The sequence below is a fragment of the Dermacentor andersoni genome, chromosome 5 (assembly GCF_023375885.2).
Source record: "Dermacentor andersoni chromosome 5, qqDerAnde1_hic_scaffold, whole genome shotgun sequence".
Classification (NCBI taxonomy): domain Eukaryota; kingdom Metazoa; phylum Arthropoda; class Arachnida; order Ixodida; family Ixodidae; genus Dermacentor; species Dermacentor andersoni.
In genome coordinates this window covers 161,729,613-161,755,025 of record NC_092818.1, presented here as the reverse complement: position 1 = coordinate 161,755,025, position 25,413 = coordinate 161,729,613, and the positions used below count along the sequence as shown (strand labels likewise).

Sequence of the window (25,413 nt, the reverse complement as noted above, 5' to 3'; positions counted from 1 at the left end):
CATGAAAGGGAAATTTTCTCATCGACCCGATGTTAGGACGAAGCAACAAAGGGAACCCTTTGTTGTTTCCTTTGTAGCTTCGTGCAGCATTCGCGTGGATTACAATTTTTTTGTTCAATGAAAGGTTGTTGTTCAAACACGTTTATCGATTAGATAGGGCAGCGGCCTCTCTTACTTATTATCATCAGAGAAGGAGACATTTTCATTTGCATATAATTTTATGTTATTTCAAAATATGTGACATATCATGGCAACGATTCATGTGCTACTCCCTCGCAAACCTTCAACTCTATCAAGTTTGAATTAGGCCTATACTTAAGCATGAGTGCTTAATTTGGAAAGTCGGTCAGAGGTCAAGTTACAGATGCACTCGATTCAACTGAGAATTTAGCATCTGGCTTCATGCTAAATACTTTTTGTCACTAGCATATCATTGATAGAGCTAAGTATTGGTTGACCTAAACTAGCTTCACGCCACAAATATGTCCTCGTCTATATCGCAGTCTTCAGGTGTATTTTCCATAATTGTACTTGTTGTCACGGACCGATAATAGGTTTAGAGTATTTATTTAGTGAATTTAAAGGAGGAGTTGGCGCCCTTATCCGCGCCAGCTTCGTAGGGCAAGCAAAACTAAAAGCACGATTGATAAACGCCGAAAATCACTCAATGCAATAAGAAATCACTAACATTCGCGAAGTTGCACGCACAAGTATAAAAGAAAGCATTGAACGGAGTAAAAAGGCACTCAAAGACACATAATAGTATCATACTAATGCCCTTTCATTCATAAAACAGCTTTTGATATGCTTAGGACTGCCGTATTTTCATTCCAAAAAAAGAAGGAAAAATGTTTTAAAGTTGAGATAGACGCATCCACAAACTTACTCCTTTCTGCGATGCTTCGGGTCCCAGATAACGTGATGGTATTCACGAATCAATAAATGCCGATTTACAAACTTTTTTGTTTATTCTCAATTAATAATTGCGCAAGAGAATCATACGAAAGCCATAACATAATATTTGCTTCTACTGTCCTCACACCAGAGGGCAACGAAGGCGCTAGTCAAGCTTCTCCGCTGAAGCGACCTGCAGTTGGACTCTGACTATATATATGCCTATCTCTACGCGTGCTTTTCTTATCATTATTTCTCCATTTACCTTTTTTTCCTACTGCAGGGTAGCGCACGGGATGTTCGTCTTTCTGTTGACCTGCTCGCCCTTCACATCTCATTTCTATCTCTCTCTCTCTAGCAATGCACACTGTACTTCAGGTCTTTTGACGTAGTGATTCGAAAATAATATGCATATACGTACAGGCCAGTTTTGTCGTGTTGTCGCTACGCCTTACCTAATTCGTTGCCCTGGCGTTCTTATCCTCAAAGAAAGCTGACGAGGAAGACAAGTCGTGAGGAACAGGGGGAAACCAGTGAAGCTTAGCGAGTCGCTAGTCGTGATCACTGAGCTGAGGCACCGGTCAGTGCGCCCAAGTCAGTGCAGCAGCCTGATGCTGTTGGCTGCAGCCGCCTCGAGCAACGAACTCGTTTAGCAGTCTCCAAAGGTTAGCCATGCAGTGCTCAGCCACTGGCGCGGAGTACTGATTCACGATGGCTTAGGAGTTTGTTCAGTGGGACGGACTTCACGCTGTTCATCCGCAGTGCGGTTGTTGCAGCTTGAGGCAGGGACACACGATATACTATAATAGTTTCTCGGGGTAGTTGCGCAAAAGGATCTGCGTATGCCTGCTGTAAGGCTGAAATTACAGTAGACGCGCAATATTTTGTGTGCTGATATAACCGTCGAATAGGCTTTACTTCGTTGCAGGCTCGCGCAGCGTCACCTCCAAGCATGCCTGTTCATCAGAGCTTCCAGAGCTACAGACAGACAGACAGACAAAAAACTTTAATTAGTCCTAAGGGACTACGTTGTCGTAGTCGCGGGCCGCACCCGCGCCGGGGGCGGAAGACCATGATCTTCAGCCCTGTCGCAGGCCCTTTGGACAGCCCGAAGCTGGACTTGAAGGTCGTCGCTCTTGACGGCTTCCTCCCAGTCTTCTTGCCTGTTGAAAGGCGAGTGGCGCAACGCAGAACATTGCCACAGCATGTGGTTCAACGTGGACCGTTCCTCGCCGCAGTCTGGGCAGCGAGGATCCACACCCGGAGTGTAGTGGCTCAGCCTTGAGCGAGACGGAAAGGAGCCCGTCTGCAACATTCGCAGCACCGAGGCCTGGGGTCTGCCAAGTTTCGGGTGAGGAGCTGGAAACTGCCTGCGTCCCAGCTGGTAGTGAGCAGTTATCTCGTGGAATGTAAGCAGCGGGTCCGTCGTTCGGTCGATCCCCTGCAAAGCCGGGCCCCTCGGACCGGCGCGGTTAATGAGACCTCGCGCCTGGTCGTGGGCCAGCTCATTCGGGTTGATCGAGCCGGGGGAGACGTTCCGGCCCATGTGAGCCGGGAACCAAGTGATGACGTGACGGGCCGTGCCTGTCTTGCGGGTCCTCAGCACTGCCGCAGCCTCGGCCGAGACCGAGCCGGCGAGAAAGGCCATCGCCGCCGACCTGGAGTCCGTAAAGATCTGCGTGCGCCCGGGTTCGCACAGAGCCAGCGCCACAGCGACTTGCTCTGCGACGGACGCCGTCGAGCGTTGGATAGACGCCGCATTCAGGATCTTGCCCTGGGGGTCAACCACCGTGGCCACGTAGGAGTTTGATCCGGGATACCGTGCCGCGTCGACAAAGGACGCGAGCTCTGGGTTCTGCAGCGCAGTCTTGATGAGTGCTCGGGCTCTGGCTGCGCGCCGGGCCTCGTTGTATTGTGGATGAACGTTCCTCGGGAAGGGGGAGACTCGAAAGAAGTCCCTTTCACCCTCGCAGAGCGGGACCACGCACGACTCCTCGGCCATGGCTGCCAGACCCGCCATTTCGAGTATTCGACGGCCGGCCTTGGTGGTAGAGAGGCGAACGATCTGAGCCGTTTTCTGTGCTTCGATCACTTCGCTCAGGGTGTTGTGGACACCAAGTTGCATCAACTTCTCCGTGCTGGTCGTCACGGGGATGCCGAGGACTCGTTTAATGCTCTTCCTCATGAGTGCGTCGATCTTGTTCTCCTCCGACCGCGACCAGCTTAGCGCAGAAGCCACGTAGTTGATATGGCTCATGAGGAAGGCGTGGTAGATCCTTATAAGGTTGGCTTCGCTGATGCCCCCTTTCCTGCTCGTCACTCGCGAAACGAGTCTGAGCACGTTCTCCGTCTTCGCGCTCAGGCGCGCGATCGTCTGCGCGTTGCTGCCCTTTGCATTGAGGACTAGTCCGAGCACCTTGAGAGAATCCACCCTCTGGATGCGCTGGCCCGTCTTCGTTCTGAGTTCGATCGGTACCTGGTCCAGCGTCGTGTCGAACTTGCGGCCTTTTCTGTCGGGCCGATACAGCAAGAGTTCACACTTGGTCGGCGAGAGGACCAGCCCCGTGCCCTCGAGGAATTCTTCCGTGACGTGCAAGGCCTCTTGCAGGGCCCGCTCCACCGCTGCGTCCGACCCACCGCCGCACCAGACGGTGATGTCGTCCGCGTAGAGAGCGTGATTGAGATTGACGGCCCCGATTTGGTCGAGTCGGACTGATAGGTCTCTCATGGCGATGTTGAAGAGCAGTGGAGATAACACCGCACCCTGCGGCGTGCCGCAGGCTCCCAGCACGTATCCATCCGACTTGATCTGGCCCAACTTGATCGTGGCCTTGCGATCTCTTAGGAAAGAGCTCACGTACGCGTGAAAACGTTCGCCAAGGTTCAGTCTCGTCACAGAGTCGAGGAGGTGCTTGTGTTTGACCGTGTCGAAGGCCTTGGCGACGTCCAGCGCCAAGATGCCTCGGACGTCTCTCGTGACCACGTCGACTATCTGCCTCTTGATCAGCAGCATGACCTCTTGAGTGGACAGCGAGGGTCTGAAGCCGACCATATTCGGCGGGAGGAGGTGTCGTTCCTCGATATGCCTCGATATTCTGTTGTGGATGACATGCTCCGCCACCTTGCCCACGCAAGACGTGAGCGAAATGGGTCGCAGACTGTCTATGGTTGGTGTCTTGCCCGGCTTCGGAATTAGGATTACCGTGGCTTCCTTCCAGGCATCCGGTACGATGCCGGCCTCCCAGACATCGTTGATTTCTTTGGTGAGCAGTTCGATCGAGCCGTCGTCCAGATTTCGAAGGAGTCTGTTCGAGATTCCATCCGGCCCGGGCGCCGATCTTCCGTTGAGGCTTTGAAGGGCCGCTCTGACCTCCGAGACGGAGAAGGAGGAGTCGAGCTCCTCGTCCGCCTTGCCGCCATAGGCCGGGTAATCATCTGGCTCGGACTGCCCGATGGGGAGGTAGCGACGCGCTACTTCGTCCATCACTTCGTTCGTAGATGCGCCTTCGCTATTGAGCTTGTGGACCAGCCTGTCGATGGCCAGAGTGTGGTTTCTCTTGGACTGCTTGTCGTCCAATAACTGCTTGAGGAGATTCCACTTGCCTCCCGCACGCATCTGGCCGTCGACCGACGCGCAAACTTCGTTCCATTGCTGCTGGCCGAGCTCTTTACAGTGCGATTCGATCTCGCGGTTGAGAGCCGCGATTCTCCTCCGGAGGTTGCGGTTCAGCTTCTGCGTCTTCCATCTGGCCGTGAGGGAATTCTTCGCTTCGAGCAGGTGCGCCAACCGGGCGTCCATGCGGTCGACCTTGAGGTCCGTTTCGACGGTCCTGGTGACCGCAGCTACGTCCTTCTTGAGCTGCGCTACGAGGTCCGCAAACGACTCGTATTTTTCGTGGTCGTCCTTCCTTCTCTTTCGGAAGGCGTCCCAGTCGACTATTTGGAAAGCCCTCTGTGGGGCCGCGCTGACCGGTAGGGTGATTTCTACGATGTAGTGGTCACTTCCCAGGTTCTCTTGTAAGTTGTGCCACTCCGCTCCCGGCGCGTTCTTGACGAAGGCCAGGTCTGGGGTGGTGTCTCTCGAGACCGAGTTTCCCATGCGCGTGGGGTAATGGGGGTCGGTTATCAGTTCTAGGGAGCTGTCAGTCGCTGCCTGCAGGAGTCTGCAGCCTTTGGGAATGCTTCTCACATAGCCCCAGGCTTCGTGCGGCGCGTTGAAATCTCCAGCCATAACGAGCGGCGTCTCCCTCGCCTTGGACGATGCCTTGGTTGTTAGGCTGTAGAAGGTCTGCCGGTTGTCCCTAGGAGAGCAGTACACATTGATAACGTAGACGCTGTTCTTCAGCCAACTGTTGGGTATGATCTCGACGAGCAACGCTTCCAGTTTGGTGTTGCCAAGACGGATATCATGCTCCTGGAAGGCGCACTTCTTTGCAATAAGTATCGCGATGCCGTGCCCGTTCTCCTCCAAAGAGGAGACAGCTCGGTATCCCTGGAGGGAAATCATTTCCATCCCCGTTTCCTGTAGCAAAATGACGTGGGGCCTCTCTTGCGGCTCCCGGGCCTTGATGAACTGCACCAGTTGAGGCCTGCGCCTCCGGAAGCTGGCGCAGTTCCACTGCCACACGATGAGCTTACTATCCGGTCTGGCCATGGTTGGGCATGTTGGACCGGAGGTGGGCTGGGGTGCCATCTTGCTCGTCAGCCCACGACTGCTGATTGTCTTGTATCATGTCACTGGACACCGCCTCCGGCCTGGCGGCGTCGCCGTAGTGTAGGTCACATCGCTTGGCAAGCTCATTCTCAAGCAGTTGCACTCTAAGTAGAAGGGTCTGGTTACTATGTACCAGTTCGGCAAAGGATTTTTGCATGCGGTCCAAGGACCTCTGCATGGCAGCCTCAGCCGTGCTCACATCCTCAACCGTACCCTGGGAGGAGGTGGCTCTGCGCTTGACCGCCCTTGCTGTGGCCCCTTCTTCCGTAGACGTTTGCTTTGCCGCGGCCGCTTGGACAGCACTGGCGTTTCGGAAGGTCTCAAAGTCGGCTTTCATTCTCTGAATTTCCTCCTTGAGACTGGCGTTTTCGCTCATCAACTGCGCGATCCTGGGATCGTGCGCCCGCTCGCTGCTCTCTTGTGTGGCGGCGTGTTGCGTCCGGCCTGTCTGCTTCGTCTGTTTCACTTTGTCGGCCCAGGTGGGACCAGAGCTACAGATTCGAAAGAAATTGCTCGGACTCTGGCCCTCCCCCCATATAAACAAAGAGAAGCCTTTCGGGATTTTCTTGCGGACACTCACCTCATTACTTCCTTGTAAATAGCGCTGTTTGCGTTACGTGATGACATTCTTGTGTCATTGACGTTTTGTGTGTTTTGCTGCGACGTCCTTTTTGTTTCACCGCAAGTAAATTTCAAGATCACGTTCTCCGCGTTCGTCACTTTCTATGCACTTTGGTGTGAACTGAACTGTTTCAATATAGGCCGACACTGCTCATGCTTGTCAGAGGTCATGCGCAGACTCTGCATTACGATTGATTTGTATGTAGTTACAACACTGAACCGAGTTCTTAATATATGGTTCTTCATTTTACGAAGTTGTGGAAGATTTTGATTTTTTTTTTTATATTTGTGTTGTTCTCTCGTTTAGTGTTTTTGCTTGTTTTTAGCTATGATTTCGGTACAGCGGGCTCTTCAGTTGCCAAACTTCCCATATTGTCGCAGTTAATAAGCAACAATGAAAGTACAGAAACCACTCTAGAGTAGAATTACCGGCATATTGTGCTTACGTCGCTAGAGGAGTTAGGCACAATCCGCGCATGCCTATGCGATTTACACAGCCATGCTGAACTGAACGTTCACGTAAAAAAATCACGTTAGTCGCGATCTTTATGTCTCAAAAGCTTATGCGACAAAATGTGCACTCTTGCATGTAAGAGTGATTCTACTTGACCGCTGCCCGGTGGGCCACCAAAACTATATAAAGCACCTCATCGCGAACTTCCATGCCCATGTTATTGCCACTCCACTATTTCATAAGCCTATAGCTGCGTGAGCGCAGCATAAACAGTGCAGCCACTTTAATTTTACTTCGGTCTTTAAACAGCCTCGGTGAGTAGGACGATCAAGAAACCACCGCAGAAGTAAGATAGGCTCACCAGGAGGGCTTACTCCTTCAAATAAGCCAAATAGGCCTGTTCATTGAACAACGACGCCTGTAATACGAGAACAACATTCTACCCCACCCTCAATCAGATTACAGGAGTCAGCATAGCCAGCGATCGCGTGTGGTTCAACGTTCATGGTAAGGTCGGCTAACCCACTGCAGGGGCTCGATGGCTACAGAGCTATGCTGCTGAAGACGAGGTCGACAGTCCTACCTCCTGTCGCAACGTTCTACATTCCAATGGCGGCGGAACCCCAAATGCCATTGTTACTCGTGCAGGAACCTTAAAACCCAATGAATCACTCACTCACTCACTCACGCACGAACGAACGAACGAGCGAACGAACGAAAGAAAGAAAAAAAGAAAGAAAGAAAGAAAGAAAGAAAGAAAGAACGAAAGAAAGAAAGAGAGAAAGAAAGAAAGAAAGAAAGAAAGGAAGAACGAACGAAAGAAAGAAAGGAAGAACGAACGAAAGAAAGAAAGAAAGAATGAACGAAAGAAAGAACGAACGAAAAAAGAACGAAAGAAAAAAGAATGAAAGAAAGAAAGAACGAACGAAAGAAAGAAGAACAAAAGAAAGAAAGAACGAAAGAAAGAAAGAGAGAAAGGAAGAAAGAAAGAACGAAAGAAAGAACGAGCGAAAGAACGAAAGAAAGAAAGAACGATAGAAAGAAAGAAAGAAAGAAAGAAAGAAAGAAATAACGAACGAACGAAAGAAAGAAAGAAAGAAAGAAAGAAAGCAAATCTAGCAGAATCAGCCTGTTTGGAGGACCCTTGGTGCATATATGCTGTACACACACATGCACACACGCGCGCGTACGCACACACACACACACACACACACACACACACACACACACACACACACACACACACACACACACACACACACACACACACACACACACACACACACACACACACACACACACACACACACACACACACACACACACACACACACACAACGCTTTCTTTATCGCGACGCACGGTATGAAAAAGAGTGGCGTCCTCCTTAGTTAAATCCCTTCCTCTCGCAAAGCGCTGCCCGGTAGTTTTTACGTAAACTATGACTGCGCAGTCATTCGTACACGCTGTTGCTGCGGGCGTCGTCGTGCTCGTCCTCTGTGTGTTATGCTTTATCAAGGAACCGTGCGCAGACATCCCGTGTTTACTTATTAAACTTTCATTTCCCGCCTAAGTGTGTTCATAAAAAGCCCTTGACCATGTTCACGAGAGCGTGTAGCGTAAAGGAGGAACTCAAGTTAGGCGGAAAACACAGCGGCACCCTACGAGCGAACAAGCTGGCACGCAGAACAAAAGTCAGCATTGTGTGCGCAGTGCCTTCGACAAGGTCCGCTGGGAAGGATATATATTTTGTCTTTATTCTACCTATCCCGGTAACGAAAGAAATAAATTGTCTAGCACCGCTAAGCCTTCACCACGGCTTTCTTTCAACGTGTCTTGCTTTCTCTCAACCTCTCAATGAGTCGGTGTACCAACCAAGCGGAAATAAGTTTCATGGCTCCCTTTAATTTCGCGGGCATTTGAACGAGATGAAAGGCGAGCATGGAAAGCGATGCCAGAGCTAACATGACTTAATTATTGGTTTTATCTCTTCGTAAGCCACGGCTGCTATGCGCATTAAAGGTACTGACGCGACTAAAAGCTTATGGTGCGAATATGTGAGGACTAATAACGTTACAGAGTGCACTAAAGGCAGAAGCTGCATGGGCGTAAAAGCAAGTTCAGTCACTGTTTGTAAAAAGGCGCCGCCTCCTCTTTTAAGCTGAGGGCGTTTTAATCAGATCGCCTTGCCTGAAATCCGCATAAACGTTTTTCGCCTGACTGCTTGCCTGAGAGTGACGCACCAAAACGAAAAATTTTATGAATACATTAAAGGGGCTGAAGATATCACGAAGCTTGCACTGGTCGCGGATCGAGTGAATTGATTGATATTCCATTTATCGTATCCAACAATTACCGAGTACTGAGAGCGCCTAATTAGCTTACCTTTCTTTTTCATTGATGTATCGGGTAGTTGGACCCAAGTTGCCCTAATGTAATTTCAATTTATGCGCAAGCTTTCTAGGTCAGTTTATGTGCATATTATGGCAGAACGCTTTAGGGTAAAGATGCCTCTGAAGCCCGCCACAGTTTATTTTCTTTCTTTTGTTATAAGGGGTAAGGGGGAGTTGAAATGGACAAATTAAGCAGGTAATGTTTTGCAACTTCTAGGCAGCCGTTGAGAGTTTACAATTTGCCCCACGTCACAGAACTAACGAGCGGCTGTTAAGATAAGATGGTAATAAAGCGAAAACTACCATCAAGCTCTCAGTAAACGGCATGACGTATAACGCTGCCTGCCTCGATATATTGGCATTGCTCTTGATGACTTCGCTGAAGAGGCTTCCCGGTCATGAAGGAACCCGAACATTTCCTATGTCTCTTTGCAGAACAAACGTTGCAAGGAGACTTCATTTACAGGCTCGAACCACGACGTACGGTTAATGGTCTTCTAATTTCTCAATGGACCTCCCGCGCACACTGGATCCTTTCTCGGAGCAACAACTGCCATTACGAACTTCCCACTCTGATGTGCCATTGTTGCGTCGCCTTTGGCTGCGAGCTTCATTTGCAAAAGCTCAGTCATTCCTCATTGGAATTGGTAAGGCGCATAAATGTGCGACGCTGGCGATATCGAAGAGACTGTTCATTACCTTCTATGCCATTGTTCTCATCACGACACCCAGCGCTGCACTCTCCGGACGCGATTAAAGCGGCTGGACTCGAGGCCGTTTTCAGAAGGGCTTTGGACCATGGCCGTGCGCGCCCACCTATCTTAGCGGCTACGACGTTGCGCTGCTAAGCACGAAGCCGCGTGATCTAATACCGCCTACACGACGGCCGCATTTCGATGGGGTCGAAATGCAGGAGCGCCCGTGTACAGTGCCTTTGGTGCGCGTTAAAGAACTCCAGCGGGTCAAATCCGGAGTCTCCCACTGTGGCGTGCTTCATAATGAGGTCGTAGCTGTGGCAAGCAAGGTCCCAAAATTAATTAACTAATTAATGGCCATGCGCATCGCTAGCGCAGAAAGCAATGAGAACATTACTGCAGTTTCTGTAGTCGACAGACAGGTCCCTGCGACTGTCCATAGACTCGGTGTGCGATTTCACGCGTGCGCCTTCACCCGAGCGCTTTCCCATGTGCCTTTTGACTAGTGCGCCCTCTCCGACTTTCTTTCTCCCTGTTTTCACCCGATTATCCCCTCCCCCAATGCAGGGACGCAAACCGGACGAGCGCCTGATTAACCTCCCTGCCTTTCCCTTCTTCTTTCTCTCTTTCAGAGGGATACAGGCAATCGATCAACCAATTAAATCGATCGATCAGTACTAAAAATCCATCAACTGAAACTAGGTATTAAATCGACTTCCTTTTACAGGAGGCGTGTCCTTCATAGGCATGATGATCGGCGGCTTGCTGTGGGGCAATCTGGCCGACAAGATGGGTCGCCGGCGCACGTTGCTATCGGCGCTGCTTACCAACGCGTTGTTCTCGGTCATCACCACCTTTATGCCTACCTACGGACTCTTCACCGTCACCAGGCTTTGCTCGGGCATCGGGTGAGTCCCTGTACCCTTCCTAAAGCTTATTACAAGATACAGTTTAGGGCTGTACCACTATAGTCACTGAAAAGGGCTCTTGCAAGGGTTAGGCGTCCATATTTTTGCAGGCATGACTAAATCGTTTAAAACCTGCCGACTCCTTTCCCGTGCAAAACTAAGATGATACCATTCGGTTCTACAATATGATCGGGGAAAATATCGGTTCAATTTTGTTCCTCAAGAGAAAACATGTGACGCAGTGATTGCATGCATAGAAGTCGACTATGGTTGCTCTTTGGGCCTGTTCGTACGTCATACTACCAAGCATAAGCGTAGCGTAAACGACACCAACAAGACACAACAGCGACGCAGACACAACACACACACGACGCTTGTGTGCGTTGTGTCTGTGTCACGGTTGTGTTTTGATATCGTTCGTGGCACGCTTAAGCTCTACGGAAAATTTGAAAAAATTGGCTCTCCAAGATTGAAGTTGCTTGAAAGTGGTTTGTACACGAGACGTTCCTAACGTTTTACTTGTGGTCTATATTTCTTACGAGACTCGGAAACTCAGCGGAAAATGGAGACCTGCTCAGAACAGTAGGTTGTTTTATCCCAGTGCTACTCCTCTATAAAGTTACCCGATCTGCTATGCGTATAGAATGGCTTACTGTAAAATGAGAATTCCCTGAGCCATTTGTGTTTATAGAGTGTTTGTTTGTTTGCTTGCTTATTAATTTGTTCCTTTGTTTGTCTTTCTGTTCGCTCATTCGTTCGTTCCTTCGCTTACTATTTATTGATATCGTATCACATTACAGAAGACAGCGGATCGTATACCATATTGACACGTGTACTTATCTTTATCGGGCGACCACGTTTCGCCGCTTAACAACTGTAATCGCACAGCGACGGACGCGCCTGCATGTATCCGACGTTTCTGGAAAGTTATCGATGATTCTACCCGGCTGTCTGTTGTCGCCGAACCTTATGTTATCTGATTTCATCGCCTGACGCGAATGGCGTAGAACATTGTGGAATACGCGCGGGTACCAGCGATTAGCCTGGAACATTCGACGACTGCTGTATAAAAGCCGACGCGCTTGCCCCGCTGAGCAGATTTTCGACGATCGCCGAGCGTGTTCGCCGCTATCGTTGTGCTATAAGTGTAGCCTGTTTCGTGGGCACAGGTTCGCCCAATAAAAGTTAGTTTTGTCGTTCACAGTACTGCTACTGTGTTATTCAACGTCACGACCCGCAGAAAACAGCTGCCATTGCAAAGTTCCCGCAGCCCACCGACAAGAAGGCAGTGCGTAGATTTCTTGGCATGTGTGCCTACTACAGGCGATTTGTCAAGAACTTTTCACGCATCGCTGAGCCGCTGACACAGCTAACTAAATGTGACGTCGAGTTCAAGTGGGAAACGCCACAGGGCGACGCATTTCAAGAACTCAAACGACGCATGCAGTCGCCGCCCGTACTTGCGCACTTCGACGAGACCGCCTTCATCACCCCAGACGGCCTCTACGAGTTCAAGGTTATGCCATTTGGACTGTGCTCGGCGCCTGCAACGTTCCAGCGCGTGATGGACACGGTTTTAGCAGGATTGAAGTGGCAGACCTGTCTCGTTTACTTGGATGACGTCGTTGTATTCGCCGAAAATTTTGACGATCACCTTAGGCGGCTTGCCACAGTACTAGAGGCCATCAAGTCATCAGGGCTCACTCTAAAGCCAGAAAAGTGCCGCTTCGCTTACGATGAGCTTCTATTCCTAGGCCACGTCATCAGCAAATCCGGAGTACGCCCCGACCCGCAGAAAACAGCTGCCATTGCAAAGTTCCCGCAGCCCACCGACAAGAAGGCAGTGCGTAGATTTCTTGGCATGTGTGCCTACTACAGGCGATTTGTCAAGAACTTTTCACGCATCGCTGAGCCGCTGACACAGCTAACTAAATGTGACGTCGAGTTCAAGTGGGAAACGCCACAGGGCGACGCATTTCAAGAACTCAAACGACGCATGCAGTCGCCGCCCGTACTTGCGCACTTCGACGAGCACGCCGATACCGAAATACACACTGACGCCAGTAGCCTAGGCCTCGGTGCCGTCCTAGTCCAGAGAAAAGATGGACATGAACACGTGATAGCTTACGCTAGCCGATCATTGTCAAAAGCAGAAGGCAATTATTCTACAACCGAAAAGGAATGCCTCGCCATCGTTTGGGCCACAGCGAAATTTCGCCCTTACCTATATGGCAGGCCATTCAAGGTGGTCAGCGATCATCACGCGTTGTGTTGGCTAGCTAACCTAAAAGACCCCTCAGGACGGCTGGCACGGTGGAGCCTCAGGCTACAAGAATACGACATCACTGTAACCTACAAGTCCGGACGAAAACACTCAGATGCCGATTGCCTATCCCGCGCCCCCATTGACCCGCCGCCGCAAGATGACGAGGATGACGACGCCTTCCTTGGAATAATAAGCGCGGAAGACTTCGCCGAACAGCAACGAGGAGACTCGGAGCTAAAAGCCCTAATCGAGTATTTGGAAGGGCACACCGACGTTGTCCCAAGGGCATTTAAGCGTGGATTATCTTCGTTCACGCTTCAAAACAACCTACTCGTGAAGAAGAACTTCTCACCAGTCCGCGCCAACTACCTTCTTGTTGTTCCGTCGGCGCTACGTCCAGAAGTACTGCACGCCCTACATGACGATCCGACCGCTGGGCACCTCGGTTTTTCCCGGACGCTATCGAGGATACAAGAAAGGTATTACTGGCCGCGCCTAACCACCGATGTCGCCCGTTACGTCAAGACATGCCGCGACTGTCAGCGACGCAAGACACCACCGACAAGACCAGCGGGATTACTACAGCCGATCCAGCCTCCTTACCGACCTTTTCAGCAGATCGGGATGGACTTGTTGGGACCGTTTCCGACATCAGCTTCCGGAAATAGGTGGATTGTCGTGGCGACGGACTATCTCACCCGCTTCGCTGAAACTAAAGCTCTACCGAAAGGCAGCGCAGCCGAAGTGGCTAAATTTTTCGTCGAGAACATCCTGTTGCGACATGGTGCTCCAGAAGTCCTCATCACCGACAGAGGAACGGCCTTTACAGCGGAGCTCACTCAAGCCATTCTGAACTAGTCAGACAAGGCACAGGAGGACGACGGCCTACCATCCGCAGACGAATGGTCTTACGGAGCGGCTGAATAAGACCCTCGCCGACATGCTAGCAATGTACGTCGACGTCGAGCACAAGACGTGGGACGCGGTCCTGCCGTATGTCACCTTCGCCTACAACACGGCGGTGCAAGAAACAACACAGATCACGCCATTCAAGTTGGTTTACGGCAGGAACCCGACGACGACGCTCGACGCCATGCTGCCGCACGTCACTGACGAGGAGAATCTTGACGTCGCTACCTATCTCCAGCGCGCCGAAGAAGCCCGACAGCTCGCCCGCCTACGGATCAAGACCCAGCAGCGTACCGACAGCCGACACTACAACCTCCGACGACGCTTCGTCGAGTACCAGCCCGGCGACCGTGTTTGGGTATGGACCCCGATACGCCGGCGAGGACTCAGTGAGAAGCTGCTGCGACGCTATTTCGGACCCTACAAGGTCATCCGACGTATTGGCGCACTAGACTATGAGGTCGTGCCAGACGGCATTTCGCACTCACAGCGGCGCCGCGCACGATCTGAAGTGGTCCACGTGGTGCGCCTTAAACCATTTTACGGACGCTGATGAACTTCCTTAGTTTGTTGTTTTCTTTGCTACGAGTGCTTTTCTTTGTTACTTTCGTTTGTTAGCAGCATCGGGGCGATGCTTTTTAAGAGGGGGGTAATGACACGTGTACTTATCTTTATCGGGCGACCACGTTTCGCCGCTTAACAACTGTAATCGCACAGCGACGGACGCGCCTGCATGTATCCGACGTTTCTGGAAAGTTATCGATGATTCTACCCGGCTGTCTGTTGTCGCCGAACCTTATGTTATCTGATTTCATCGCCTGACGCGAATGGCGTAGAACATTGTGGAATACGCGCGGGTACCAGCGATTAGCCTGGAACATTCGACGACTGCTGTATAAAAGCCGACGCGCTTGCCCCGCTGAGCAGATTTTCGACGATCGCCGAGCGTGTTCGCCGCTATCGTTGTGCTATAAGTGTAGCCTGTTTCGTGGGCACAGGTTCGCCCAATAAAAGTTAGTTTTGTCGTTCACAGTACTGCTACTGTGTTATTCAACGTCACGACCACGTGACAATATACAGGCATTAACCTGAACGCTTAGTTGAAGTATACACATACGCAAGAATGGGAGATATAGGAGGCTGGCACGTATTAAGGCGAAATCCTTAAGTGGCTAGTTGCAATGGCTCATACCCGAAAAAAGCAGCGTCAAGTGTAGTGATGGAAAAAATCAGTGATGCAAAAAATATCATTATCAGTAATGGCTCGTATACCCCCGTAAGCAAGCAAAGATGCAATGGCCAAATATGAACGAAGAATCGAAACAAAGAAAGGACGAAAGAAGGAACGAAAGAAAGAAAGAAAGAAAGAAAGAAAGAAAGAAAGAAAGAAACTTTAGGTAGAGCATTAGGTGCTCCCGTGTGTGGTTGGGGATCGAGGTCGACCTACAGCGCCATACGTTTACTTCACAGTGTGGCTCGTTATGTATCGCGCGAAGTCTCGCCCCTCCGATACTATAACTTGACGCATTACCACGTGTGCAGCAGGCTTTCGCTTTAATGTGTTACAGGAGTGTAACATGCTGCCGAATAATCTTTTTCACTTCCTTTTATGTTTTGGAAATAAATGGCCCAAAAACCTTACAATATAAAATGTAGCATGTGCTTAATCTTGGCGATCAGCGCTGTTTTGTACGCACAGTGGCTTACAAGGAAAGATATCGTGCTTAAACGATAATTTGTTATGATGAATAACACGAAAGAAAGCCGAATTCCCCGTGAACACAAAGTTGATAAACAATTTTGCTCATTCCTACAGGTATGTGATTATGTTTCAGCGCCATCGATCATGATCGAACTGACTCCTTTTGTTCTTGTCTGCTACTATGTCTTTACCACCACCCCTTCCCCGCTGCCCTTAATTTCCATTTTTGTACCATAGCGTGGGTGGTTCTATTCCCATCGTATTCACGTACTACGCCGAGTTCCTGCTGAAGAAACACCGTGGCCGCAATCTCTGCTGGCTGCTTCTCTTCTGGGCCATCGGCGGCGTCTTCGCGTCCGTGATGGCCTGGGGACTCATACCCAGAACAGGTAATATAGCCACGTCCTCTACATTCGATCATCATCATCATCGTCGTCATCCTGGCTACGCCCTCTACAGGGCAAAGGCCTCTTCCATACTTCTCCAACTACCCCGGTCATGTGCTAATTGTGGCCATGTTGTCCCTGCAAACTTCTTAATCTCATCCGTCCACCTAACCTTCTGCCGCCTCTTACTACGCTTCCCTTCTCTTGGTATCCAGTCCGTAACCCTTAATGACCATCGGTTATCTTCCCTCCTCATTACATGTCCTGCCCATGCCCATTTCTTTTTCTTGATTTCAACTACGGTGTCATTAACTCGCGTTTGTTCCCTCACCCAATCTGCTCAATTCTTATGCCTTAACATTTACGATAGGTAGCGAGGCACTGGAAGTGGTAAGAGAATACATCTACTTAGGGCAGGTAGTGACCGCAGATCCGGATCATGAGACTGAAATAGTCAGAAGAATAAGAATGGGCTGGGGTGCCTTTGGCAGGCATTCTCAGATCGTGAACAGCAGGTTGTCATTATCACTCAAGAGAAAAGTGTATAACAGCTGTGTCTTACCAGTACTCACCTACGGGGCAAAAACCTGGAGGCTTACAAAAAGGGTTTTACTTAAATTGAGGACGACGCAACGAGCTATGGAAAGAAGAATGATGGGTGTAACGTTAAGGGATTCGATCATAATCATCACCATAATAAATCTTCTGGCCTCTATTGAAAGCAACCGGTGCATGTCCAAGAAGAGCTAGTCTCCTCCTTTACCCTATCTTAATCAGGTAAACCCGTTTTCTAAAAAGGAAACGCCGGGAAAATTCCTCTAACGGTTTTTCCGCAGACATCGGGCCATCATAAACTGTGACCTCGCTGCGTCGACGTCTCACAGTGTGCATTCGTTTAGATTGGTGTTTGCATTTCGGCATTGCTTGTGAAAGCTGCAGTGCATAAAGATAAACATTGAATTATACTGAAGTTGTGGCCAGTGGGGGGCATCAACATAAACATTCTGTGAGGTTAGACGTTGCAAGAATGAAAAATGTAAAAAATTCTACGCGCGGTACTTAGTTTTATAACATTTATTTACCGCTTCACGGGGATTCCAACTTGTGCCTGGGATCTGATTTTTTTTTCATTTTCTTTGCATACCATACTGACACTCGTGTAGCTTTCAGCTATTCTAAGAGTGTAAAGGGGTGCAGTCCCGGCAGCTTGGTTCCTAATCGTAAATGTGCGCAGTACGATGACCAAATACGAGGATACATTGCGCGAAAATAAGCTTGCACCAGTGCCGAATTAGTACACTCTGAGGACTGTTTCGTCTGTATCAGCCAATTTCCCGCAGCCTTTCAGATATCAAGCCTTTCTCTTCAAAATTATTTTTATACATGAATAGCCAAACGTAGATACAGGAGAACCTCTAAAATCTCTAAAATAAAGAATTCGATACAAATCATCTCTATTTATAATTTCCACAAACTCCTATCCTAGTACACTGGTATGTTGCAAGAGTGGGTACAGTAGAGAACAAGGTAATATTCGGCATCTGTCGGCATTTCCTTCACGTGTAACGCAAAGTGCGCTTACTGCGATGACACAATAAGTACAGCGACGATAATGCATTTCGTCTGCCCGCTACCTTCGTCAGTAACACCATCGTTGTCGTTGCGTATATCAAACATCGCGTAAGAACAACGAGCGTACGATGAGAGTGACATGTCAAACCGACCAGCCTGCTGCAGCGTGTCCTTCAGAAGCTTCACCAACACCAGTCTACTCGCTTTCATTGAAAGCCGCGTTTGCCCGTCTCGGAGGAACTCGTCTCCTTCTTGACCTTATCCTAATCAGATAAGCCCGTTATGAAAGGAAACACCGGGAAGCCTTATCCGACGGTTTCCCACCTAGACGAAGGCCACGCGCGTTTCATTGATTTCCCCAGCTCGTGTCTCTCGTCGCGCGCAGGCTTCCTGTGCCGTCAGCCCAGCCCCGTTGCATAATGTATCCCGTGTTCGTGCCGATGGACCCGCGCGTAGACACGTCTATATCTCCTCGCGCCGTTGCAGGGGCTAACCTGCTCGGACTGGGAAGGCTTCACTTCAGCAGCTGGCGGGTCTTTCTGCTGATCTGCTCGTTCCCGGCCATCGTGTCCGTGTTGGGACTCGCCTTCCTGCCCGAGAGCCCGCGCTTCCTCCTAGAGGTCGGTCGGCCGTAATTGTATCTCTCTCTCTCTCTCTCTCTCTACTTTGGTCGGCTTGCTTGCTTGCTTGCTGTTTGTTCACTGTTTTACAGGTGCTCTATATATTGCATGCCTTTCGCACAGTGCTTTTTTTCTTTTGTCTTGGTTGGCTCGCTTTTTACTCTCCTTCTTTCACGACTGAGTGAAGTGGCGCACTTGTGCTCTGTTGCTAAATTGGCACATAGACAGTAATGCGATTGGACATTAGCACATCTACAAAAAAAAAGGAAATACACACACACAAGCGCACATCATACAAGTGTCCCGCACTCTTCAGAAGAAATATAAGAATTATACAGATTTTTTGCGCGGATGGCTGTAAGACGGAATTTTGGGGAGGGAAGAGGAGGCGTAGTGGCTGTGGTGAAAAATTTGGTATTAAGTATTCGATTACCTAATTTTGCATTTGTCTTCTAAGCTGAAGTTAGTGCCATATGGACGGTAGTAGAGAAAAAAAGACATTGCCGATAAGCACAGCAATGCAGTCATATACAGGGTGTCCCAGCTAACTTTAGCCAGAGTTAGCCAGAGTTTAGCCGGCAAACAACATTACCTTGGTTCTATCCAGCTACGTGGCATTCCCATATTCTTAATCTGGGGCTAAAGTCAACTGGGACACCCTGTATACTGATTCGTTGAGTGCACGAAGAGCTCTAAATCTAAAATCCAAGTGGGAATCCCTGCTATGCGATATATTAAGCATGCTGGCTTCTAACAAACTCGAGAAATCCATCCGCTTCTGATGGGTCCCAAGCCATGTAGGGATACCAGGGAACGAAACGATAGAGGAATGTCCATCCATGGCAGCACACAGAAACATAACGAATACAAGACCATTTAAGTATAGCCCCTGAGCGATATGGAAGGCATTGGCGTCAAAATAGCAACACGAATGAGACTCTTGCACGAGTAACAAGCTACATCTAACTAAAACCGTGCTTGAAGAGTGGAAGTAGTTAGCTAAATGTGGTTTAGTGGCGCAAAAGTGGCTGACGCTATGCTGCACCAAACACAAGGTGTTTTAAAATCTGCTTTAAAAATAAAAAGACTGTGTTCATCTATATTTTATGGAGAAAGCCAGTGTCATCTAGAAATTTACGCACGTCAGGTAATGAAACTATCGCATCACCTTCTAAAATTAAAGCAGGGTGTAAATGTATGTGTAATTTATATCAATTGCGCAAAATGTTTCGTCTGTGTACTTCAATATGTGTGCATGTCAGTAATATATGCATAACTGTTAGTGGTTCTTGGCATTTCTCGCATGTTCTTGCGTCTTCCTTCGTAAGTAAATAATTGTGCGTGAGGTGTGTGTGCCCAATTCGTAGTCGGCATAAAACTACTTCAAAGAACCGTTGCTGGTGGTAACATGACTTCCACTCACCAAGTATGAGTTTAGTGAGATGTAGCTTGTGTGCACAATGGCCCCATTCGTGTTGCCATTTTGACGTTAAGGTCTTCCTAATTGCGCGGATACTACCTTTATATGGAAGTGTTGTGCTTGTTATGCCCTTGTACGGCTGCCATCGACGCACATCTGTCAGCTGCTTTATCACCCGGTATCCCAACATGTCTTGGGACCCAGCAGAAACGAATTGATCTCCCGTATTTGTTAGGCGCCACCATGTTTAAGATATGTCCTATCAGGGGTTCACACTCACATTTCAGACGTAGAGTGGAAGTAGTGTCACCACACAGAACGGTTCATTGAAGTAATCTTATGTCGACTTCGGATTGGGCACACACACCTCACACACATTTTTTTTTTACTTATGAAGGAAGAACAATCAACATGCGAGAAGTGCCACGAACCATTAACAGTGAAGCACATTTTAACCACATGTACACATATTGAAACACAGAGACGAAAACATTTGCTCAAATTATATAACCTACACATACATTGGCACCCCGCTTTAATTTTAGGAGACGATGCACTGGTGGGGCTGACTGACTTGCTCAGCTCTTTAGATAAACATGCCTTTTACATAAACTGTGAAGCAATGCAACTTTTGCTGCATTTACATTTAATTTGTTAACACCTTGTGGCTGGCGCAGCATGGCCTAAGTCGCTTTTACGTCAATGAACTCGATTTAACTAAGGGTTCTGTAATGTGGACTGATCTCGAGCTGAGTTGAGGACTTGCCATCCATGTCAGTACATGTAGGGCTCCTCTACCAATGGTGTTAAAAATTCGAAAGTGCATACCACAATAATGTAGCACATGGAACACATATTAACAAAGTAGTTGAGTAAGTTTCTACCTGAATAACTCTATCTTTTCGCAATAAATTTGTAACGGAACAGAACGAGTTATTCGTAAGTGTATAGACGGCAGTCAAACGTGATGTTAGGCATATTAATTCGATACGATCTACATCCTGCAGAAGCATATAATATAGGGCGTTGGGTGTAAGAGATGTGAGGCGTATAAGCTCTAGTCTATTTTTTATAGCGCTCGTATGTTTGTCAAACCTAATAACATGTTTGATATTAGGTAATTGTGAAGACCTGTCTAATCTTGTTTCGCTGTTCAGTTCAGCAGTTCGCTTCATTGCTACAATTCCTCGTTCAAGTTCTCTAATGACTCGTATAGTTAATTGCTTGTACGTTAGTTCTTGCTCATATTTCCTTTTATCGGAGACTCATTTTGTGCTTAGTAAGCTTAAGAGCACTTAAATCATACATCACCAATAGTTATACACACATACACACTTTTTTTTACTTCGTGCTGAGTGTGCCCGCTGTGAACCGTTATGTCTCTTTCCGTCAAACCAATAACACGGCTGTATTTTAGCGCGAGCCTTCTCATGTTGAAATCTACGTGAAACACGCACGGGGACTTAAAAAAATATCTCAAGTCGAGGAGAAAACTTAAGTTGCCCTCCAATGCTTCTAAATTATTGGTTCTTGGGAATGTGAGCCAAATCATAACTTTAACCGAAATGAAGAAAAAGAGCGCAGAAGGGTTTTATTTTTTACCTTGTTCTTTGTGCGAGACAGCAAATTGATTGGTTTATGGGTCATGCTGCATTATAAAGAAATATTATACCTTTACTAGGATATAGAAGAAAACGTTTCTGCTGTTTTCAATCTCTCACTAAACTTTTTCTGCGTTAGCGGCATGTAACACTGAAAGTACTTTTTGCGTACCACATTTAAGCTGGGGCAGAGTATTATAGTCACCGCAAGGATTTCATCAACTTTCATTTGCTGAGTTCCAGAAAGATTTGTCTGCGCCGTTAAAAAAAAAAAAAATAAGACGAGCTCTCTTCTGTCTGGAATCTCTGGATCCCAAACGCAAACGACTTGGCCTCACGAAACCCTGTCATTTGAAAACGATGTCTGTTTCGCAAACGATGATTTTCAAATTTTGAGGAGTGCTCCAAAAGCTTTACGATGACTAGACCGTCACGTTGAATAGAGTTTGAGTTCGCCGAGTCCCTAATAACAGAGCGCAGCAAGTCTCTACGAGGACCCACTCAAAACCGACGCCGATTTACTCCACCTCGAAACTCTGGGAACTGGAGAAGTGAGCTCGCGTTTTGTTTTAATCGTTTAGTTTGGCCTACGTATATACCTTCAATTCATGATATACTGTCTGAGGGGAGGACGGAGAAGTAATATTACAATACTAAAATGGCAAAAATAGAAATGAATTCCGGAGGAACTATCCTTGTAATGCGAGTCGTGGGCAGGTAAATCGGCCCATTTTTTATCAGTCTCGGAGGCATCTAGTATACCAATGACCCCGCCGGCAACGTGATTGTTTTTTGTTTCTTATTTAATGTTTGCAGAACAAACGACGGGGTAGAAGCTTTAGTGTCATGTTGCGTTATCCTTACCATACAGTAATGGTCAGCGAGTCGTGAGATATGCCGATGGACGGATAAGGTTGGAAAGAAAAAAAAAATGACATAAGACTCATTGTATAGTTTCATATGGAATATAGAGAGCCTTACTTGCTTGAGACAAATAGACAGATTCTGTAGAGATGCGAAGGTGAAATTTTTGAATGTCAAGTTAGTTTTTCAGCAATTGATTGTCTGTTTTTTGCCATTGCAATATATTTAGGGACTCCATGAGTAATTGCTCAAATCGCCAATATAGTCGCGCAAATCATTTACTGAAGTGTCTTGGTTCCTGTTGGAAATGGTAACGCTTAACGCGAAGGCAGGGTCCTTTTAAGCTTTACTTTTCCGCTTCGCAGATGGGCCGTGACGTGGAGGCCATGTGTGTTTACCAGCAAATATTTAAAATGAACCACAGCAACAAGCCCGGAGTGGAATATCAGGTACGTCACAAACTCATAATATGTTTGCCAATAAATATAACGCTTTATTACTACTTTTTTTTGCATCTCGAAACGATGTGCAGTTCAATATTGACACGCGTACCCAATGAACTTGTTTCAATGTATAAGCGTTTTTTACACAACGTCTTGTTAGTATATTCCCTTTCTCACTCTCATTTCAGAACTTGTTATTTGATTTGTGATCTTTTCAATGAAGATATCAGACTTCTGTATACTGTTCACTTTGTTTTGCTCATGTATTGTAGTATCACGCGCCCTCTTTGCCAATATTCGGTAGTACAGCCCCTGTCAAGCCTGACAGATGGCTTTTCGTCATTACCCTCCAAATGTGATGGATGCGGAAATTGTATGTATGTATGTATGTATGTATGTATGTATGTATGTATGTATGTATGTATGTATGTATGTATGTATGTATGTATGTGTGTGTGTGTGTGTGTGTGTGTATGTATGTGTGTGTGTGTGTATGTATGTGTGTATGTATGTATGTATGTATGTGTGTGTGTGTCGTGTTGATTGATTGATTGATTGATTGATTGATTGATTGATTGATTGATTGATTGATTGATTGATTGATTGATTGATTGATTGATTGATTGATTGATTGATTGATTGATTGATTGATTGATTGATTGATTGATTGATTGATTGATTGATATAGTTCAAAGTGGATCATGAGCTCAAGTCAAAAAACGCATTTACTATTCTGTTAGTCATGCTCTTCCGTTTGAAGGCCACGTGTTGAAGGTCACAAAGACAAGGTGTATGGATTCTTGTCTTATACGGAAAAGCGAATGTCCACATATTCTAAAGAAAAGTCATATCACCGAACAAGAAGTATCAACTGTGACATACGAGAAACGGCAGATAAATGATTAGAGGGTAAATAACTAGCGTAACATTTCAGCAGAAAACTATCCTAGGATTCAGGCTAGAAGAACTAATATTCACACATCAAATACCAACTATATGGACTGTGCTGCATGTTTGAATGCACTTGTAGAATCAGTTTCTTTTTTTTTAATTTCAGCAGTCGGTGGTGACGCCCACCCTTCTGTGACTCATTCATTAGTAGTAATGGCCAATAATTTTGTAAGCACTTCGCCTTCCCTTGTTTCCATATCTACGGCGAGGACACACTAACAGCTGTTTTTCATTAAAAACTATTAAGGTTTTCCCACCGTGCGAACATCGCCATATATGTAGTGTTTTCAAGGATCTAAAAAATCAGGTCAGGTGACGGGCCAAAACGTACCCAGGTCCCGGGAAGTCTAATTGTCGCCTTCTGGAGAGATGGAGCAACTCGCCGAAAGTTACTTGAGTCCCAGGCAAGTTAAGAGGGGCCTAGTTGCTCAAGGCGACCACGCTGGCAGCTTAGAAAGCATTATCAGGTCCAATATTTCACCCGTATTTCATCATGGACGTGGAAAATGTATCATTCCTGTGCCTGTGAATGACAAAATGCACGCAAATATAAAAATAAATGAAGCAAAAAGAAAACTCCTAGTGGAGCTAGCTTTTGGCAACATATCGAAGTGTTTTCTCGTGTACTGCCAGCAACTCAGCTGGTTGAAAGCAGCGTATAGTTCTTTAGGCCTCTTCAGTCGAAATCATAATAATGGGAAGTGCGGCCACGAATTATTTGGACACCATTTTTTGCTCTACTGAAGGCGAGTATTATGCTGTAAGCAGAAGGATCCAGTGACACCATGCAGAGACCAAACCTCGGCGTGATGAGGCGCATGGCCATTTGCGAAATATCCGGGCGAAATATGTCTTTGTGCGACACCATGTCAGACAAATTCTGTAATTAAAGCTTCTGACAATCAGATTTCTGAGATTAGCTTCGTTTTTTCCTCCGCGTAGAATGTTTGTTGCAAATCATTATGATTCCTGCAAAAATTTGGGCCGGAACGGGTCAACACTTTAAACGAACATTGTAAGAGGCGATTTAGGGGTGCACATCATGGGCTTTAGTGTATATCACGGAAATAACTAACGTAATATTGTGAGGAGCAAACAGGCCACTTTGCTGAAGGTAGGTTCGTCGGTAATCTTCAGGGGAAGAAGAGGGATACTTACGGTTAAGCAAAAGCAGACAGGTTAGACGGTATCCTCTGAGTGCTGAGAGGCCACGTACACGTATACGAGGGCACGTCTAACTTTCCTGCGAGATACTGGTCTGTAGAAGATGCCTTAACTACGTATGTATATGCAGTGTTGTGTGTGGCTCAAGTGTCGTATGTCCTGTGTGTATCATTTTCATTTAATCGCATTCATTTCGAATTTCGTGCGATAGGCGTGCCGCCAGGCATACCTCCACAGGTTTAAGTCCGTGGAAGTGGCGCTCTTATGTGGGCGGTAAAAGCACACGGCGTCTTGGAGAAGTGCGAGATGGCGTTCGTCAAAACTAACAGTGGTTTTTCGATATTTCGTTCTCGCCATTTCAGCTCTCCGAGCTGGAGCTGCCAGGGCGCAGGGCGTTTCACGGAATTCCCCCCGCTGTCAACAGAACCATGCTGTCCGACCTCTGTTTCTCCTTGGAAAGCGTAAGCGCTTGCAGCACTATAGTTGTACTCACACTTTCCGAGTGGGGCCACACGAATGATGCAGATTTGACCGCAAAAAACTGATATTCGTTACGGAGTAAATCTTTCGCCCGCTACACCCGCCTCGTTTCGTGTCAATGGCAGTAGGCGTGTTATTTCTTATTTAATAGAGAACTATGTCTTCTGTTTTATTTCTCATAAATGCCCTATGCTTGTAATCAATCTGTACACCCGTGAGGAAAAGTATGCGGACCACAGGGTCGCCGAAACAAACTAAATTTCTTTGTAATTAACATGCACAAACTGAAATTGACGAGTACACTGGAAAGGTTCGCAGTGCCAAGCTTGGATTGCAGTGCTCAATTTCAAGTTGCATT

At 47.6% G+C, this 25,413-nt stretch overlaps 1 protein-coding gene across 2 annotated transcripts in view; it reads left to right on the top strand.

Annotated features, from left to right (window-relative positions):
• The window catches only part of LOC126531521 (synaptic vesicle glycoprotein 2C-like), a 232,776-nt gene that overhangs the window by 192,062 nt on the left and 15,301 nt on the right, over positions 1 to 25,413 (top strand). For both annotated transcript variants that reach the window (XM_050179066.3, XM_055071223.2), the window contains exons 6-10: positions 10,497 to 10,677; positions 15,792 to 15,943; positions 17,999 to 18,132; positions 22,383 to 22,466; positions 24,938 to 25,036. In XM_050179066.3, coding sequence (XP_050035023.1) covers positions 10,497 to 10,677; positions 15,792 to 15,943; positions 17,999 to 18,132; positions 22,383 to 22,466; positions 24,938 to 25,036 — 650 coding nt within the window. The remainder of the gene's footprint in view (positions 1 to 10,496; positions 10,678 to 15,791; positions 15,944 to 17,998; positions 18,133 to 22,382; positions 22,467 to 24,937; positions 25,037 to 25,413) is intronic.